Source organism: Acipenser ruthenus, chromosome 18 (genome assembly GCF_902713425.1).
Source record: "Acipenser ruthenus chromosome 18, fAciRut3.2 maternal haplotype, whole genome shotgun sequence".
In the NCBI taxonomy this organism is placed as follows: Eukaryota; Metazoa; Chordata; class Actinopteri; order Acipenseriformes; family Acipenseridae; genus Acipenser; species Acipenser ruthenus.
Window position 1 is genome coordinate 505,001 of NC_081206.1, and position 20,012 is coordinate 525,012.

The window sequence follows — 20,012 nt, forward strand, 5'->3', positions numbered from 1 at the left end:
TTGCAATGGGACATTTTGTTAAATGCACGAGGGGCTGCTAAAGGATCCAGTCATACCCACCTGCAAGACTTTCCCCTGAGGACTTTCAGAGAAGACCAGGACCTGGTTGTAAATGGGGTCTCGTGATTTGCGAGCACACTTTGTCTTCTTTTTTGCAACACAGATACCGTTTTCAAGAAGGTACACCTTAATATACGCAGCTGAAACCAGAAACAGATACCGTGTTTTAAACACAATGGAACACTTGTTATTGATGAATGACTCCAGGATATGCAGGGAGGGCTCCTCGTCTTGGTTTTGTGTGTTCTTTACCTGGTGATGTTTTGGAGCCCGGTTTGAGGGTCAGACCTCGTGCCTGAATAATCTCCACCTCCAGCTGGCCATTTCTCTCCATCAATCCAATTTCAACGTCCCCTGCAAAACCAGTGGAACACCCGTTACCATTGCTGATACACAATCTAGTCTGTTGTACCACACTGTGTATATGTTGATGTTATGATTTGATAGCATATGAAAATTGGGTAACACTTTACACCATGTCTCTAATTACTGTGTATTTGCGTAGTAGTTACTTAGTAAATACATGTGTAATTACACATCATTGCAATATTATTGTGCATAGCTACAATGTACTTAATGTGCAAATCTTTGTGCAATCCATGTCTTACCCATTGATGGCGTAGCCAACGTCTGACGTCCAACAAACTGTGCCGGGCCCATTCCATCCAGGAAGTCACTGAACTGAGTGTCGGACGCAAGGCAAACCCCACTGTAATTCAGGCTGACAAACAAGAAAAAGGTCATGTATCTATCTATAGTATAATTCCCAAATAACTAAGAGGAGGAGCAAAGCCGTCCTTGCAAACAGCACAGTTTACACTTTATATATAAGAACCTGTGACACAAAGCTGCACATCATGTATTCATTTCCAACGTGCATTATTGCGCAGTGGAGTTTAAGAAGCTCCAGTCAGAGTAAATGGTGCAGAATCTGAGTGATTTGAGCTTGCTGTTCAATTTCTATCCCAGGATGGACAAAGGGAATGCTTGCAGACTTGACAATAGCACAGCTAATCTAGTCTTCTGGAGCTACAGTTTAGTCTGGCAGCTGCACAAGGAAAGGCATTGAGTTATGTTCACCATTGCCTAGTCTCTAAAGCGGAGGTATAAAAAATAAACCATCAGGATTAACTGATGTCTAATGTCAGCTGTAATACACAGTACCTAGACTCTCTGATCAGTTCTTCTCATTGTAATCAAGATGTATAAGTGAAATGGGTCTCCAGCCGGCTGCTTTGCACTCATTATAATCTCTTTAACTAACATGGCCAGCTTGTAAACAAGCACTTTGCAACCATCGTAAAACATTTCAATGGAACCTATTTAATTTACAACAACAGATTGTAAATTCTGTATATTTCCATTGACCCAATTAGCTACTTGCAATTTAAAAAGTATTTTTTATTCCTAATTTCACATTCAGCATGAATGTAACATTCTCTCTATGTATCTGTCCTCTTTCCTACTGTGTTTGTTCGTTCTTCTGGCTCTTGGCGGAGTTGGGTAAGGTAGATAATTAGTTTCTGTCTGTGTAAAGTTATGACCTCCTTTTTCGAATCTATTTTTAAAGCAGTGCTGGGACGGCCCTAGCCAGCTGCTGTGAGATCAGCAGAACGAGTCTCCTGAGAGCAACAGCACTGCTTCATCTATCTTATGTTCAAGCAGCTCATTCCTTTTCAATCCTTGTTGACTCTGCGATCCGCTGCAGTCATGTCATACACTCTGCAGCCCTTATCTCAAGACACAAATAAACGAGCGCTACCCGGCTTGGAGACCTCGAAGTTCTTGGTATAAAAATCGTGAAGCCTTGCTTTCTGGTGTGGTTGCCATGCATGGCAGATCATTACTGTGCTAGAGTGCTGCAACAGCTTCGCATATTTTGTGTGATCGGGTTCCTCTCTGTCTGAATGCTCAGTGCTATTTCATGCAAGTCCTTTTCACTTAAACCAGCAGGTAACACTTTACATGAAGTGTCTCTAATTAGTGTGTATTTACACAGCAGATACTTAGTATGTGTACTAACACCTAATTGCAATGGCATTATGCATTGTTACAATGTACTTAATGTGTCAATCTTTTTGCATGATATATGTAAGTACACAACTGTATCAGAAAGGGGTTAGGGTTAGGGGGGCTAGAGCTAGGGCTAGGTTTAGAGTTATGGTTAGATCGTGCAATAAGCACATTGTAGCTGTGTATAATAACATTGTAATTACTCCTATGTAAATACACAGTGATTATAGACACTTGAAGTGTTAAGACGCAGACTGACTCCTTGCTGTCGGGGGAATTCGCTGGTAAGACACTAGCCAGGCTGTGAGAGGTTCTTTCTGTAATTGATTGTTCTCCGCAGGGAAGCCGAATGCAAGATTTACACTCGGTTTATTTCTGCCTCTACTCCTTGTCATGAATCGCTCCCCGGCACATTGTTTATTTAAATGTATTTACAATATGTATCCAGGAAGGAGATCTGCAGCACAGTGCCAAGGGTAGCAGCGTTCCAATGTCAAGAGCAGCAGAGATGTGTGTGTTAATAATGATGTACTGTACTATTCACAGAAGAGTCCTTTGAACCAAATACCACAAAACAAACATCACTATGATATATACAGCAAGTTACCAACGAAAAAAAACCCAAATTATCAAATGTATTTAATCATTTATAGAATGCATCCAAGCACACATTGGAGTATATTTTATATCATAGATGTATGTATTAAGAAGTGGTTCAATAAGTCACCCCTGAGGAAAAACCCAGTCGTATTAATAGAGTTGTTTAAATGTAAGGCTAGTCAGATCATAAACCCTGCAATCTTCTCAGAACATTCATTATAAAGACTCCAGTGTTTGAGGGTTTTGGTCTCAGATGAAGTAGTTGTTTTCTTTTCTCTCCGTTACAGGAGCAGATTTATGACAGAGTCGCAGAGAGGCCCAGAAGGATGCTCTAAACGATCTTTCTTAGTGAGTAATTTAACTAAACTCTCTTCCATTGAGCATCCCTGAGAGGCCACGACAGTGAATCTGCCTCAGTGTGTTTGTGCATTTCCAGAGGAGAGAGGACTCTGTCAGTGTGCACTGTGCTCTGTACTGTTACCTACCCTTGACCTTCAAACTCCACACTCTCCTGGAGACCTTTAGGGAGTTCTTGGGCTAGATTCCCATAGCCATTTACTCCAAATACTCCCAGTCTGAAAGAAAAAACACCATTTACAATCTGGAACATGGAACAAACAGTTTTACTCTATTTACAAGACCTGAAATTAAATATCTAGTTTTTTGGTGGTTTGGTAATTTTATGAGGCGTGTTTTCACTGTCTGAGAATCTAAAAGATATTTGCACTGCGTGCATGTGTGTGCTGAGTGTGCTTTACTACACGTTGTAATGTTTTCACCATTGTTATCTTATTTTAGGGCATCATTCCATTTTTGATCTTATTATTATTATTTATTATCTTACACGTAGAACATTTTTTTGTCCATTTTGTATTCTGCAGTCCTTATGACCTGCAGCCACATGTTCTCTGACTCGTTCGATGTTACTATGATACATTTAACTAATCTTAAATAACACTAAACAATCTTAGCGTGTTTCTGCTCTCTCTCTCTCTCTCTCTCTCTCTCTCTCTCTCTCTCTCTCTCTCTCTCTCTCTCTCTCTCTCTCTCTCTCTCTTGTCATTTTGTAGAATTCCATCAAATATATTTTCAAGTCATATAGACATATCGAGGGCAAGTGCAATGGTGTGGCTTTAAATGCACTTCCAGACACAGCTGCTGGCACGACTGGCAGAGGACCATCTAACTAACACCAGAACCGTGCATTGCACTTTCAAATCTGTTCGATAAAATAGTGTTCTACTGAATACTGGCCCATTTGTCTTGATCTTCTGAACACAAGAAAGCACAGGCCTGTGCAGCAGTGAGACACAAAACAGCTCCAGCTTGCTCCTCGCTGGCCTGGAATCAAACATGTAATTCTGTACTGAAAGATCGCTACCCTTGGGGGATAAACATGCCTGCTACTGTTTTCAACATGACAGTAACAGCCAAGACTCTTCACAACTGCTGCAGATGGAATTAAGCAGAACCAGAAACTGGCAAGAGCTAACGGGGCCAATTCACCATAAAAATGCATGTGTGTGCGTGCGTGTGTGTATGTATGTGTGCGTGCGTGTGTGTATGTGTGAGTGTGTGTGTGTGTGCGTGCTTGTGTGTGTGTGCATATATGTGTGTGCTTGTGTGTGTGTGCCTGTGTGTGTGTGCATATGTGTGTGTGTGTGCATGTGTGTGTGTGTGCATGTGTGTGCGTGTGTGTGTGTGGGTGGGTGTAACCTCAAGTTAATCAAACTCTTCTGCTTAATTATTTATCTCCCATAATTAAAACCCTGGATTTTACTCAGGGAAACAACAACGACTCATTTCGCTCAGGCCCCCGGGGGCAGGTTCATCCGTAATGAGTTACACACAATCTGAAAGAGCAGCAGTGGAGGAATGTGAATGCAGGAACTCTCCACTTTAATTTTTACATCAGAAGGTGCAATCAGCAACCAGACTGAGGGTGATCTCAAGATTCATTGCACTGGATCAGATAATGACATGGCCAGGGGATGCACCTCAGGTTATCTTTGCAGAGCGATGTGCACTACGCAGAACTACAGCAGGTGGCCACTGGGTGTCACTAGGGTAGAAATCTCTCTTGTCCTGCTTGGTGTTTCTCTGTGTGGTAGGGCTCAACACTGTCCCTGGTGCTCATCTGTGGCATGACCTCAGACGGATCCTTTGTCCTCTGCCTTAAGCTGTTTAGTCATTTTGACCAGAGCTGCTGACGGCATTGCCTGTTTTAAAAGACATGTAAGGTGAGGGCTGCAGCGTGCCAATCACAATCCTGCCCTCACCTCAAAGGTAAGGTTCAGCCTGCTCTATAAATACATCTCTGTGCTGTAATTGATACATGCAGGTAGGCAGTACATCACAACTCTGTCACTGTCTGTTTCTACAAGGTGCTACTCTTGTAACTATCGTATATAGGACAAGGACAGTGTGCAGCTTTCTGCATGTCTCCTCAGCAGCTATTTCAGTCCCAGTATCAAACTGATAGACTGCTTACATCACACTGCTACTGCATCAAATCTGACTGCCACCTCCATCAACTGCAACGAGAGTTCTGTATTGCATGTCAAATTAACCAATGTGCTTACAGTTCCCTTCCATCCTGCAATTTCTGAACAAGAGACCATTTCACAGTGGAGGTTTGACAGGCCGTCACCATTGCCTCTGAGCTGTAGGACAAGAATAGCAGTAGCAGTGGGGCTCCGTCACGGGGTGGGCACCAATTACTGGCCAGTCTTCAGTGACCAGTTACTAACTGGGATGGTGGGAGGTGGGAGGTTAACTGATTGTAATTTCACTGGTAACACGCTGCCCGTATTGAGACTTAAAAATGTATTCTGACGGCCAGCTGTGCAGGAAAATGCTAATAACTTCATAACGCGGCTTATTGTTAACCCTGATTGCTGAGGGGTGAGTGCCATTGCCTGGAGAATATGGACACAGTGGTACATTACTGCTGTTTAACTCCCCTGGCGCAGAATGGCTGCTTTCAACAAGATGACAGCTTCAAGATAACGTGACCTGCGCGAGAAGGAGCGGAATGTCATTTAATCAAATCGTTCTTCGCGGTTAAAAGTGATTTTTACACATTTGATATTTCACCTGAAAAACAAGCCCCTGTACACAGCACAGGCAAAGGGCTCCTTGCTTTCCGTCTCAGCTCTCCCCTGGGGGTAAGTATGCGTTACCCAGGACTGCAGCTCAAAGCCAGGGGCTCACAGCAGGAGAGGAGTTCTGTAGCCTGGTGTTTACGGCTTCATTAAGCAGCAGTTAATGGAGTAGAAGTACGCAGCGTAAAGGAATATCCACCAAGCACTCCCACCTTTCACTTCCAGAGCTCGGCAACTCTACAAAATCAAACCACGCTGACCCTAACCCAACCCCAACCCTAACCTTGAGCAACCCCAGCCCTAACACCTAACCCTAACCCAACCCCAACCCTAACCTTGAGCAACCCCAGCCCTAACACCTAACCCTAACCCAACCCCAACCCTAACCTTGAGCAACCCCAGCCCTGACACCTAACCCTAACCCAACCCAAATCCCTTTTTATTCTGGGACAGCGATCTCAGTGATACAGTGCTGGAGAGGTATGCCAGCGCATTGTCATACGTACTTTCCCTCAGATCCGTAGCTGTTCATGCTGTCCTCGATGGACTCGTGGCTTGCTTGTCTGACTGTCCGGCTTGGCATCTCCACAGCGAGTCCCGTCTCGGTGCTGCGCTGAATACCCCCTCGGAGCTTCCGACCGTCCGCATCTGAGGAGCAAACAGAATCAGTCCAGAAACATGTGGAAACACACAGTACAGAGTGGGGTGAAGCAGTCTGGAGAGTTGATTTACCTGGATACCTGGCCAGAGAAACAAGGACAGCACAACACTGCCTGTCATGAACTCTGCAAAACCAAATGAATCAAATAAAATCCCGATGACATGTTTTAGTGGGAGCGGACAACGGTCCAGTCAATTGACAAGCAGTTTGCTAGACTTCGGGACACTCCACACTGTGTTAATGGTTTCACGTGGCAGTCTGATGTGCTATCAACTCCTCTTGAGTTCTGAGTCTCATCCTTCTCCAGTCACGTGGGTCTGCTCTGTGACACGCTGCAGCCTGACTGTGTGAGACTTGCAGCAGACAAGTTTTTAAAAAATGACATGTTTTCACTTGGGGGAAAAAAACACACACAGGTCTATTTCAAGACATCTGCGTTGATTGAATGTGTTTTTCCAGCTCCCGTTTCCCTTTGAAAATATTCACAGCACTGAATTCCAAGATAAATACAGAGGTGCGGATGTAGGGGTGAAAAGCGTTCCTCCCCGGGTAGCTCTGGGAGCAGTCAGTCTCTGAGCTCAAAGCGTTCCTCACCGGGTAGCTCTGGGAGCAGTCAGTCTCTGAGCTCAAAGCGTTCCTCACCGGGTAGCTCTGGGAGCATTCAGTCTCTGAGCTCAAAGCATTCCTCACCGGGTAGCTCTGGGAGCAGTCAGTCTCTGAGCTCAAAGCGTTCCTCACCGGGTAGCTCTGGGAGCATTCAGTCTCTGAGCTCAAAGCATTCCTCACCGGGTAGCTCTGGGAGCAGTCAGTCTCTGAGCTCAAAGCGTTCCTCACCGGGTAGCTCTGGGAGCAGTCAGTCTCTGAGCTCAAAGCGTTCCTCACCGGGTAGCTCTGGGAGCAGTCAGTCTCTGAGCTCAAAGCGTTCCTCACCGGGTAGCTCTGGGAGCAGTCAGTCTCTGAGCTCAAAGCGTTCCTCCCCGGGTAGCTCTGGGAGCAGTCAGTCTCTGAGCTCAAAGCGTTCCTCCCCGGGTAGCTCTGGGAGCAGTCAGTCTCTGAGCTCAAAGCGTTCCTCACCGGGTAGCTCTGGGAGCAGTCAGTCTCTGAGCTCAATCACTAATGCAGTCCCCCTGGAGCTGTGCCCAGCAGCAGCAGCACTGCCACAATACTGCATTCATACCTGAAGAACAACATGGCATTCTTGGGCTACTGTCTTACAGAAATTAAAAAAAAACAAAAAAAAAACATATTGCACCCCTTTCAATAAATGAACTGAAAGAACAGAAGTACAGCATATTACACGAGCTCTGTTCATTCTCCGTGTAGGAGACCCGACTGGCTGTTCTATCTGATCCAGCAGGGGGAGCTAGAGGCACTGGCTGGAAAGCGTCTTCCTCGGATTCTCACAAGGACCCTGCTGAACTGGACTGTCTCCAAGCCCACCGAGAAGGGGGGGGACGAGGACATTTCTCCAGGGCCCAACGCCTCGAAGGGGGCCCAACGCCCCGAATGGGGGCCCTGATGAAGGGGGAACTTTTTTTTTTTTTTAATATATATATATATATATATATATATATAAAATATTTGAAAAAAACTAGTCCTGCACAAGCCCCTTTGCTTTTGCGTTTAGGAGCGACAGACCCAAAGCCTTGCCTTCAAAGCCTTTCTTACCTTCAGCTTGTTTCAGCTCTCACAGACAGCGCAGCGATAACGAGAATCAACGTCTCAAACGAACACAGCAGGTACACTCAGTTAATTACAAAGGACAGCATGTCTGAGAGACGCACGCTAAACTGATCTTCCACGCCGCTGCTACAGAACAGCATCTCAAGTGCAGTCAGCCTCTGCTGAAATCTCCAAATGCCTGTTTGAAGTAAGAAAGACGCATCTGGCATTTTGATTACACAGAAGAGTAAAGGATACTAATCCGATAGAGAGACTCGACACCGCGGTGCCTGAAGGGTTAAACAGACGGGGATAGTAGAGTGTTACATTATTAACTATGTAGTAAATGACAAACACATACATTTCAATAGAAATAAGACAGTGTGTAGTTACCATGCCACCACTAAAGCCTATACCTCCGCTGTGTGTTTTCAAACACACGTTCCCTTTACATGCTCTGCTGGCTTAGAGCCTGTGCTGTCAAAATGGATCTTGACAATTCCGCAGTTTCACATTTTAGCATTTAACGGTGTAGACAGCTAGCCATATCTATGGGATTGTTAATGTAATTGCACGGGTCGCTAGTGGCAGATGGTTTTCTGTTGAATGGTCATTTGCGTGTCTTAATGAGCACATCATTATGAAGCGAGCGCATAGCGGTCGTCACGCTGATAAGGCGCTAACTGGAAAGGATGAATCGAGCTGCTGTTTTTACCACTGCCTTCATCTGTCACTTCGGTCCTTTTTTTTTTTTTTGGTTCGGGATGTGAAATTGTTTTGCTTTGCGAAATGTTCTAGGATTAACAGTATTAATCATGTATTCCTGTTCACATTTTGCTTGGAAAAGGAGAAGAGTTTTTTTTTTTTTTTTTTTTATGATATATTTTTTCCATGATAGCATTTACAGTAAACCGTGAGGTTGAGGTTTACCGCACGGGCTGGTTTTACTCAGAACAAAATCAAGCTTCATGGTTTCAAAGCAGGTTGTGAATCAGTGCCTCTCACTGATAGCGTGATTCATTGGAGCACATGATAACCAGCCTGCAGTCAGAGTGCTCTGTACATTTGGTAGTGCCAGCAGCACAGCTATAGAGATTGTAACGCAGCCTGCCTGATACTCAGGCTGTGTTCCCCAGGCTGTGTACTGTACTCTCTCTCTCTCTCTCTCTCTCTCTCTCTCTCTCTCTCTCTCTCTCTCTCTCTCTCTCTCTCTCTCTCTCTCTCTCTCTCTCTCTCTCTCTCTCTCTCTCTGGCTCTCTCTCTCTCTCACTCTCTCTCTGGCTCTCTCTCTCTCTCTCTCTGGCTCTCTCTCACTCTCTCTCTCTCTCTCTGGCTCTCTCTCTCTCTCTCTCTCTCTGGCTCTCTCTCTCTCTCACTCTCTCTCTGGCTCTCTCTCTCTCTCTCTGGCTCTCTCTCACTCTCTCTCTCTCTCTGGCTCTCTCTCTCTCTGGCTCTCTCTCTCTCTCTCTGTCTCTCTCTCTTCAAATATTTACTCAATGTAAATATCTACTGCAACAATGTTCTTGGTATGTTTTGTGCACTGGTATTTCTTTTGTCAATATTTTAGCTTTGGAATTTGCAGTATAAACGTACGGATCTAAAGCTGCTGCCAGCATTTCCGTGTGTTGCTAGTCTGCCTTAAATGGATTTGAAAAGGCATGGTGCTGTATATAGAAACGATTATAGAAAGGTGTCGATACGGCCTGGCCCATAGCTGGCTTGAAAAATGACAACTGAGTGCTGACAATATGCACTGCAGAATGAATCCTGCTAGGGTATAGCCAGGGCAGTGAATCCATTCACTCCCTGAGACCCAATGGGATGCCTCAGCTTAGTTCCCAGCAGAGTGCCCTTCCCTCATGGACATGTGTTTGTTTTTAATTGTCCACATTGTAATGTGATCAGCAGCCTGGATGAAACTGGTTTGCCACTGCTCTGTGCGTCTGTGAGGGGCAAAATAAATAATTTGGGCATTAAACCAAAAAAATGATCTGATCTGTGCGCAGTATGTTACGCAGGAACTCTATTTTAAGACAGTTAGCATGAGATATAGAGAGCCAATAACAAAGCTTTACTCAGCACAATCCAAACGCAATGACTGTGCGGCGACACATAAAGTAATAACCTTAATATGAATCTGTATTATTGAACCAATTTCACCTGCCAAAGCAAGCCATCTACAGAATGCTACAGATATGAATCTTTCTTTGTCTTTTCTCTCTTTCTCTGGTCAGCATTTGTTCTTGCAAGTGGTGCTGGGGTTAGCATTGCAAAAGGTGCGATTGCTTATAATTATAAAACCGTGGAAAAGCAGCTATTTTTATTTTTTTTCATTTTTCAAGGGTGTTCTGCAGCTGTTCACGCCACAGTCTGTGACAGGATATTGGCTTTGTACCTTTGCAGCCAGGGTTTTATAAATAGTGCTTTTCGATTCTGCTCAGCGGCAGAGCGCTGCTTGACAGCGTGGGAGTGCTAACAAGCACAAGCAGTTCTGAGACTTCCACTTCTCATGCGGGAGGTGTTAAAACCTGCAAATGCTTCTGCATGTGGAGGGAGCAGCACGCGCTCGTCTCGACCGCGATGAGAGACTCAAGGAGATCAGGGACTCGAATCACTCAGAACAAGAGCTCTTATCTGTTTCAGAGAATTTAAGAGAGGCGCTGGGTGTAGTGCTAATAACATGGCAATATGAAATATCAATAGTAATAATATTGATACCAGTCACTTTTCTAAAACCTTTTCGTTAATATTCATTTAGATCTGCATGTCATTTTGGTTCTGCGCCACGTCCATCCTTTCTGTTATGCTGGTGCACTTGAGCAGTCAGAAGTTGCTTTATATAAAATGAAATGGCTGCATTTCTGAACTATGTAGAACTATTACGTTTTGATTAAATCAAGGCAAACAATTCTTTACATACAGTGGTTTAAAAGTAAACGAGTGCTATTTCTCTGGTGCCTGGTTAGTGTCAGAATGGCAGCTTAGCTCCCTCCATTAACATCCATTACTGCTGATCCTGGCTGTACACCTGTTAGTGACCTGGCTTTAAACTGCACAATCTACTCTGAAGCTTACAAAGCATTTGAACAAATAAACAGAACATCTCATGCATTATGTCATTCCAAATAAAGCTTGCTGAATGAATCATAAATCCTGCTTTAAAACAGTCAGTTCACATGTCTTAAATGTAACTGGGCATATGGGTAGCAAGCCCAGCTGTGCTTTATTGAACCTGACTGCAGCCCAGTCAGACATCAGTGGAGATCAATTAGTATCGACTGGCTCTGGTTTCAGAAACTACAGACTCTTCATGTTATTCTGCTGGGAGACTCTAGTGATTTCAGCAGATCAAAATGTTAATATCCCTGTCATAAAACGAATTGTCTGGAACCAGATGTGTCCTGCATCCCGAACAACTGAGCAGAGAGTTTCTAATGTGCAATAACTGCTTATGTGTGTGTGTGTGTGTGCGTGTGTGTGTGTGCGTGCGTGTGTGTGTGCGTGCATGTGTGCGTGCATGTGTGTGTGTGTGCGTGCATGTGTGCGTGCGTGTGTGTGTGCGTGCATGTGTGTGTGTGTGTGTGCGTGTGTGCATGTGTGTGTGTGTGAATGTGTGTGTGTGTGTGCATGTGTGTGTGCATGTGTGTGTGTGTGCGTGCGTGTGTGTGCGTGTGTGTGCGTGTGTGCATGTGTGTGTGTGTGCGTGTGTGTGTGCATGCGTGTGTGTGTGTGCGTGCATGTGTGCGTGTGTGCGTGCATGTGTGCGTGTGTGCGTGTGCGTGTTTGGAAAATGTAAGTAAAGTTTTTATATTTCTGTTCGTTTGCAAATACAGTTGACACACTTGAAGACATTAGAACTAAAGATCTGTTTTTAAGTATAAAAACTTTATAAGCTGTCAAAAACAAAAGATGCCTTGACTCTTAAAAAAAAAAAAGATTGTGTTGAAATGACTCATAAATAGCTGTTTACAGTAATTGGAGCTGGCTCAAGGAGACTTTACTGAATCATAGTTTTTCAAAAGCTTACAATTCTTGGTTTGTGGTTTGGTTGTAAAAAATCTATGGTACAGTAAGGAATATATTCTGCCAGTGAACCAATATGAGGACATATGGAAGATGAAAATGCATGATAGCCTCATATGAGGATGTCATTTATTCCCCATATAAAGCAATGGGAGAAATATGAAAAAAATGTCAATGAAAAATATATTTATTGTGTGTCTAAAACTACTTTTCTTTTCTATTTTCAATAATGTCATGCATGAAAGTGTTAATGCAAATAAAACTGTTCCAGAGTGAACCGTGCTTAACTAGGTCTGGACGTGTCTGAACTCCAGTGTTTAGACATGCTGTCCCTTTCATATTAAAACTGTTCCAGAGTGAACCGTGCTTAACTAGGTCTGGACGTGTCTGAACTCCAGTGTTTAGACATGCTGTCCCTTTCATATTAAAACTGTTCCAGAGTGAACCGTGCTTAACTAGGTCTGGACGTGTCTGAACTCCAGTGTTTAGACATGCTGTCCCTTTCATATTAAAACTGTTCCAGAGTGAACCGTGCTTAACTGGGTCTGGACGTGTCTGAACTCCAGTGTTTAGACATGCTGTCCCTTTCATATTAAAACTGTTCCAGAGTGAACCGTGCTTAACTGGGTCTGGACGTGTCTGAACTCCAGTGTTTAGACATGCTGTCCCTTTCATATTAAAACTGTTCCAGAGTGAACCGTGCTTAACTAGGTCTGGACGTGTCTGAACTACAGTGTTTAGACATGCTGTCCCTTTCATATTAAAACTGTTCCAGAGTGAACCGTGCTTAACTAGGTCTGGACGTGTCTGAACTCCAGTGTTTAGACATGCTGTCCCTTTCATATTAAAACTGTTCCAGAGTGAACCGTGCTTAACTAGGTCTGGACGTGTCTGAACTCCAGTGTTTAGACATGCTGTCCCTTTCATACTAAAAGCAGAAACTTTTTTTTCAGCAGCATCTGGGTCATTCTGGCTCACGGGTCCCTGCTTAAAACATTTTTCATTTTCCGTTTTGTCTCTTTGCCCCAAGGGGCAGAGGAATGTGCCAGTTCACCAACCACCCCATTGATCCATTTCAGAAACGATTCCCTTTCCATTAGAATGAGTGACAAGTAATTACTCCCTTTCTCATAAAGTGAATTGTGAATCCAGATGAATTGCTATTAAAAAATAAAACGCTAATGCAATGCAACATTCTGCTTGGTCAGAGCTGTGCTCAGTTTTCAGTCTTGGCCCCCTTCTTTAAATATTGTTCTTGGTCTATGCTGACCTCACTAAATCCACGACTGTGTCCAAGGTTAAATCCAACCACTGTCTTCCAAGTAACTGCTGTGTTCAGTGAAAGATGGCAGCTGTGCATATGGCTAATGCTTGATACTGTGGACACAGTTCATTCAAATACAAGAATGTGGATAGCACTTTATATCACTGGGCATGAACAGCATGTGTAATACATGTATAATGCATGTGTAATCCGTGTGTAATGCAGGGCAGCAGTGTGGAGTAGTGTTTAGGGCTCTGGACTCTTGACTGGAGGGTCGTGGGTTCAATCCCAGGTGGGGGACACTGCTGCTGTACCCTTCAGCAAGGTACTTTACCTAGATTGCTCCAGTAAAAACCCAACTGTATAAATGGGTAACTGTATGTAAAAATAATGTGATATCTTGTAACAATTGTAAGTCGCCCTGGATAAGGGCGTCTGCTAAGAAATAAATAATAATAAATAATAATACTAATAATAATACTAATAATAATACTAATAATAATAATAATAATAATATGTAATACATGTGTAATAACTGGGTAATTACCAAAAAATCCTGCTTCTCCACACTAAGTACTGTGTAATTACATGGAAAAGGCCTTGTTAAAGCAGCTTGTTAAAGCAGCTTGTTGTAATCTATCTATCTATAGATAGATAGATAGATAGATAGATAGATAGATAGATAGATAGATAGATAGATAGATAGATAGATATGGGCATTAGTTTGTTAAGTTTGTTAAGATTGTTGAGAAATAGAAATCATTCTGAAATATAGTTCTATTGCACTTAATACCCTCAATGTAATATCTAGGAGACAATTGTGTTTCACAAACCTCTGAAACGCATCTAAATACATTTAGAAACATAAATATATCCTGGATTTACCGGCATGTAAAACATGTTCCAGAATATATCCAGAGAAATGATCCCTGTGCATTATCTACGGAAGCAGGGCCAGCAGATGCATAGAAATCATTCTCATCATTCGTAACTGTGCACTGCAGACCCAGTGGATTCGCTTCAAAACCTGGCCATGTTGATGCAAGAGCCATCTTTCAATAAATCCCACTTTCCACTTTCCAACGTTACGCCCTGAAAGCAAAGCCATTCTCCTCGCCACAGCTCTCTGTCTCCTTCCAGCTCCCTGCAATGAGCAGTGCCGGCAGATGCAACGACGACAAAACCCACCCGGAATTATGAATAGTAATGAAAAGCCCTCGTGTGGTAAATCAGGGCTCACAGTGCTAGCTTATTGTACAATACCTGCCTGATATGTTTTCATGGGTTTGTTCTGGTTAAGAGGGGTGTGCTCCACACAAACTTCATACATTAGCATTTACTATGAAGTTAGATCAATAGGGTTTACAGAATTGCATTGGAATTGCTTGCTATTTATTACAATACAGCTGTGATTTCCAATCAAATAATGATCCCACTTCCATGCATTTCACATGCTGTTTTGTTTTTATAAATGGTTTGTATTAGATTAAGATAAGCTGTTAAGTAGCTGTGTACAGTGATTGCTGCATTGTTCTCGTCCTTCAGTTTCTTATCCTGTGAAGCTGGAGATCGGGAGCAGCTGTGGGTCACCACACTGATCTGCACACTTTCCAAACAAGGCTGCCCAAATATGGCCAGATCTGCTCAGCTGTGGAATGCTGTTAGCCCTGGCAGTACCTGGGACAGGTCACACAAACACTGTGACCAGCACTAGACTGCAAAGGAAGCCGTGCCTCAGGCTGGCCCTGTCACATTTCACCACTGCTTCCCTTCCTTACACCCCAGGCTGTTCATCATTTCCATTCAGGGTTAGTCAGTGGAGGGTCATTGGTGGAGCATTGGCATGGGGTTCTTAAACAGAACATCCAATGTGTTCCAGTGTTCCTTCCATGCCGACATTCTTTACCTGTGTTCTGCTGCACTTGCTACACTGTGAATATTCTGTATGTTATTTCCAATGGCAGGAAGAAAAGGAAACGGTGGCTCCGATGTGTCCTCATTGTGTTGGCTTCCCTGTCAAGCTGCCCCACAGACACTGGTATATACCAGGTGAGTGCTACCAGGATATGTACCAGGCAATAGCTAGCAGAGATCCACCCGTGTTTTCTTTAAAGGGATACCAGCCTTTTTACAAGATATACAATCAGTCAACGTTCAAACAAAGCTCCCCTGCGTCTGTGAAATAAACTCAAAGCCTTATGTAAAGAGAAACCAGATTGTTATTGATGTCAAGCATTAATAGTTTGAACACATCGCAGCTAAACGACTTGACCTACTTACTGCTGAGTTCTTCAAACCATGGTTTCTCAAAGTGTATATATGTTTTCAAACCTGTAAAGCTTTGAAGGTTGCAATATAACAAGACCTTACAGAAAGACATTATCAAGAAATATTGCATTCAGCGTAGCGCTCTCTCCACCCCACACACCTGCTTGCAGCAGTTATGAACGAGAGCATCTTTATAGTTTCACAGTATTCAGCATTCTCTATAATAGCACATCACTGTACTGCAACTGTGTTACTTATTAAACGCTGCTCCACACATAATGGGTTTTTACAGTTAAATAAATAACGGCATATCTGCCTCTTCATCTCTGTAATCACTGTAGGTTCAGTTTGTGATTTCACTGCATCTGCCTTTCTGTCAGTGCATAATTGGATTGGATGGGATAAATCCTCTCTCTCTCTAAAAAGCATGAATTGGTTTAGCATCGCAAAGCGCTTGGAACCAAAGAAGCTGCAAAAATCTGAATATCTGTTTTATTTCTCCATCCTCATCAGGTGGTGATCAAATCAGTAAATCTCTGTATTATAAAATCACAAGAAAGGCAAACACGCTGCACTCCGCTCTAATCTAAAAGCAGCGCTGTAGGAGGATATATTAAATCATTCTGTCTAAATTAAAAGAAGAAAAGTTCAACCCTAAAGTGGATAAACAGGGCAAAGTATCCGACAGAAATTCACTGTGGACTACTGAGACTACAAAAAACAAGACCAGACACAGCAAATATGTGATATGCTCCAACTCTGAGCTGCTTATTTTCCATCTTCTAAAGTGAATGATCGGCACACACACGCACACGCACACACATTCACAAGTACACACTATCCAGACAGGGGCGCAGTCCTTACCCACGTCGTCCTCGTCGAAGGAGTTCATGCAGGGGAAGTAGATGGCGAGGGCTTCGAAGGACGCCGACAGACTGATCCGGCTCTGGGAGCGCTCCATGTACAAGCCCGGCGTTGGCGCCGGGTTGGGCGCCGGCTTTGCCAATCTAGCCGGCGCATTTTTCACGCGGAGCACGGCACGAGGCGTCTTGGCGGATTTGTACGGTCCCGCCGCAGGAGAAAAAAAACAATCCTTCAAGAGGGAGAGAGATGCCTTCAGCACACCGCAGTGTTATATACTGAATGTAACAACACCAACAAATACAATAATAATTCCACCTTTTGTTTTCTGTTCAAATCTTTGAGCCACAGCAGTAGTAGTAGATAGAGATACAGAAGGATAAAAGATAGAGCACCATCAAATGGATTCCTTTAGCCTTCTGCAGGCAGCTGTTTGTTTTGCTGACATGCACAGGTGAAGCGCACACAGGCCAGGGTATTTCCTTCTGTTGCTGTGTAAAGTAAGGTGCTCCTTCCACTCTCTGAGCTGACTCTCGTGAAACACTCTCAGTATCTCCACAGCTTCTGCTTGTTTCTCAGCCCATTCACGAAGGAGACCTGGCTGGGGATGGGAGGGGAGGGGGCTTGCATGAAATCAGAACTGGGATTTTGCAGCCCACCAATCAGAGAGCCCTGCCAGAGGAGGGGTGGCTCTGTGCAAAGAGCCGAGCGAAACGCAGTGCTTTCAAATCTGTTCTCACATCATCCATCTATCTGCTGCAACTCTCTCTATCTCCCTGTAATACTCTACATTCGTATGACAAAATGTGACCGAGACATGAGTGAGGCAGGAGGGGGGAGAGGCAGAGAGAAGATGGAGTCAATGGATTGTAGTTAACTATTTTAGAGACTGCGGGGGAGTTGAAAACTGATTCTGTGATTCATCCATTACTTCTCACACACAAAAGTGTTTCTAATCATAGATGCACAGATATATTGTTTAGGAGCATTTGAGCCAGCAGGATAGGAATGCTGTCAGGATAGGAATGCTGTCAGGGTAGGAATGCTTCCAGGATAGGAATGCTGTCAGGATAGGAATGCTTCCAGGATATGAATACTGTCAGGATAGTAATGCTGTCAGGATAGGAATGCTTCCAGGATAGGAATACTGTCAGGATAGGAATGCTGTCAGGATATGAATGCTGCCAGGATATGAGTTCTGTCACGATAGGAATGCTGTCAGGATAGGAATGCTGTCACGATAGGAATGCTGTCAGGATAGGAATGCTGTCACGATAGGAATGCTGTCAGGATATGAATGCTGTCAGGATAGGAATGCTGTCAGGATAGGAATGCTGTCAGGATAGGAATGCTGTCACGATAGGAATGCTGTCACGATAGGAATGCTGTCAGGATAGGAATGCTGTCACGATAGGAATGCTGTCAGGATAGGAATGCTGTCAGGATAGGAATGCTGTCACGATAGGAATGCTGTCAGGATATGAATGCTGTCACGATAGGAATGCTGTCAGGATAGGAATGCTGTCACGATAGGAATGCTGTCACAACAGGAATGCTGTCAGGTAACAATAAAGGTGCAAACGAGGGTTTATCGACATGTCTGGTAATAGCCTTTACATATCTTTGTATCAACACATGACTATCTGGGTTATCTATCTGTCTGTAAACTCTATCACATTGTGTTGTGGTTCAATACAAGGCATTGATAAAGCCTTTTAGTCAAAAAATTACCTGTTTCTTTTAATATTTCTACAAACCCACAGACCAAGTATGTAAGAACGATTGTCATCCCGTTCACTGCAGACAATTTGTTTTTATATATCTCTTGGTATAATTAGAAATCAATAAACTATTCAATCAAATCCTTGTTTTTTTGTCTCTGCATTAGGTAAAAGATTATGCATCGTTCTACTGCTGAGATACAGTTTGTTAATGCATTTGTTTTTATTCTTAATGCAATATATTTGAATTTTGCTGGAGAGACAGATAAATAAAGCCGCCAGGTCCGTAGAAAGCGGGATTGACAGCTCTTGTTCTGAAAGATAATCGATGCACAGCTTGTTTGTCACGAGAGGCAACTCAATCCCTCTCTGTGAAATCACTGGATTTCAACCCCAGCCTGTCCGTCTCACTCCTTTCTGCAGATTGCTGGCTTTTGTTTCAGCTGTGTTGTTCATAGCTAGTTTTTACTGGAAGTCTCCCCTCGTGCAATGAAGAGACAGCCAGGGGCGAGCGAACTGAAGGGCTAGGATGATCAGAGCGCTCCCTCCTGAGTACATATCCTGGGGAGATAGATATTCTGAATACAGAGTACAGAGTTATGTTAGCTGCAGATGGGTGTCATCAATGAAGAAATGAGGTAGAAGTGTCTTAGGTAGAATCTTTTGCTTTTTATCTTCTCCGAATATAATATTGATGTACATCATTACAAAGCAATATCCGGAACACCATCGATTTCAATAAAGAATCCAGGTAATAATGATGTCTTTTCTTTTTCCGAATGTGGTTTCATGTGGAAGTTCATTCAATATATATAAATATGTGTCTACTGGTGTTAAACTGCTCAGTAGAGCTGTTCTGACACTTTCCATGAAGTGTCTCCAATTACTGTGTCTTTACATAGTCGTTACATAGTAAATACATGTGCACTGATACATCATTACAGTGTTATTATACACAGTTACAATGCAGGCAACGTGTAAATCTTTTTTGCATGATATATGTAAGTATCAGAAAAGGTTTAGGGTTAGGAGTAGGGTTATAGCATGCAAACATATTTACACATTTGTTCATTGTAACTCTGCATAATAGCATTGTGATTGTGGAAGCACACATGTATTTACTAAGTAACTACCATGTAAATACACAGTAAATAGAGACCTGTAATATAAAGTGCTGCTGCTGTTATAAAGCTGTTGACCTTTCTACAAAAAAAAAAGCAAAAGATGCAGCACAGATATGAAATGCCTTTCGGTTGCTCTGTAGCGGTTGTCATGGCTACCCAGTGAAGCTGCTCTGGGCTCTGCAGTAGCACTGTTTCCATCCTGTGGTATTGCAGGAATGAATGGAAGGAGCATTCTTTACACCTTCAGCTTTCTTGATGAAAAAGCGCATGACTCATGAAGGCAGGGCGCTAAATATAGCTCAGGACAGATACACGGTATGCTATATTCTAAATGTAAAACAACATACAGTGAAACTTCACTTCAAACTTGTTGAACCCTTCTCGTTCTCATTTGGATTACGAATTGTGACGCAAATGTCTAGAACGGAGCCCTGATTGGCTGAACAGTATTCCAAGCGGTGCTATTGTTAGACAGCTGGTCTCTGGAGAGAGCTCTTTAGTATGCTGACTCATTAAGGACAAAAATATACACAACAATGTCCGTGTCCACAATGAGCCACCTTACTTTAACCTCGTTGCAAAGCTCTTTTTTTTATACTCTTTTTCATTTTGAATCTCAATATGACACCAAGGCCTTATTGCCTAACAACG

General features: G+C 43.3%; 1 protein-coding gene across 2 annotated transcripts in view; it reads right to left on the bottom strand.

The window, feature by feature from the left end:
* The window catches only part of LOC117429445 (regulating synaptic membrane exocytosis protein 4-like), a 19,386-nt gene extending 2,265 nt beyond the window's left edge, over positions 1–17,121 (bottom strand). Inside the window, exons 1-7 of one of the 2 annotated variants that reach the window (XM_058990653.1) lie at positions 16,835–17,121; positions 16,520–16,748; positions 6,284–6,425; positions 3,159–3,248; positions 669–781; positions 313–414; positions 61–200 (exon numbers count right to left, since the gene is read on the bottom strand). In XM_058990653.1, the coding sequence (XP_058846636.1) occupies positions 61–200; positions 313–414; positions 669–781; positions 3,159–3,248; positions 6,284–6,425; positions 16,520–16,616 (684 nt within the window). In that variant the 5' untranslated portion in view covers positions 16,617–16,748; positions 16,835–17,121. Of the gene's footprint in view, positions 1–60; positions 201–312; positions 415–668; positions 782–3,158; positions 3,249–6,283; positions 6,426–16,519 lie in introns of both variants that reach the window. The other variant, XM_058990652.1, reaches the window with a different exon arrangement.
* Between the last annotated feature and the right edge of the window lie 2,891 nt (positions 17,122–20,012).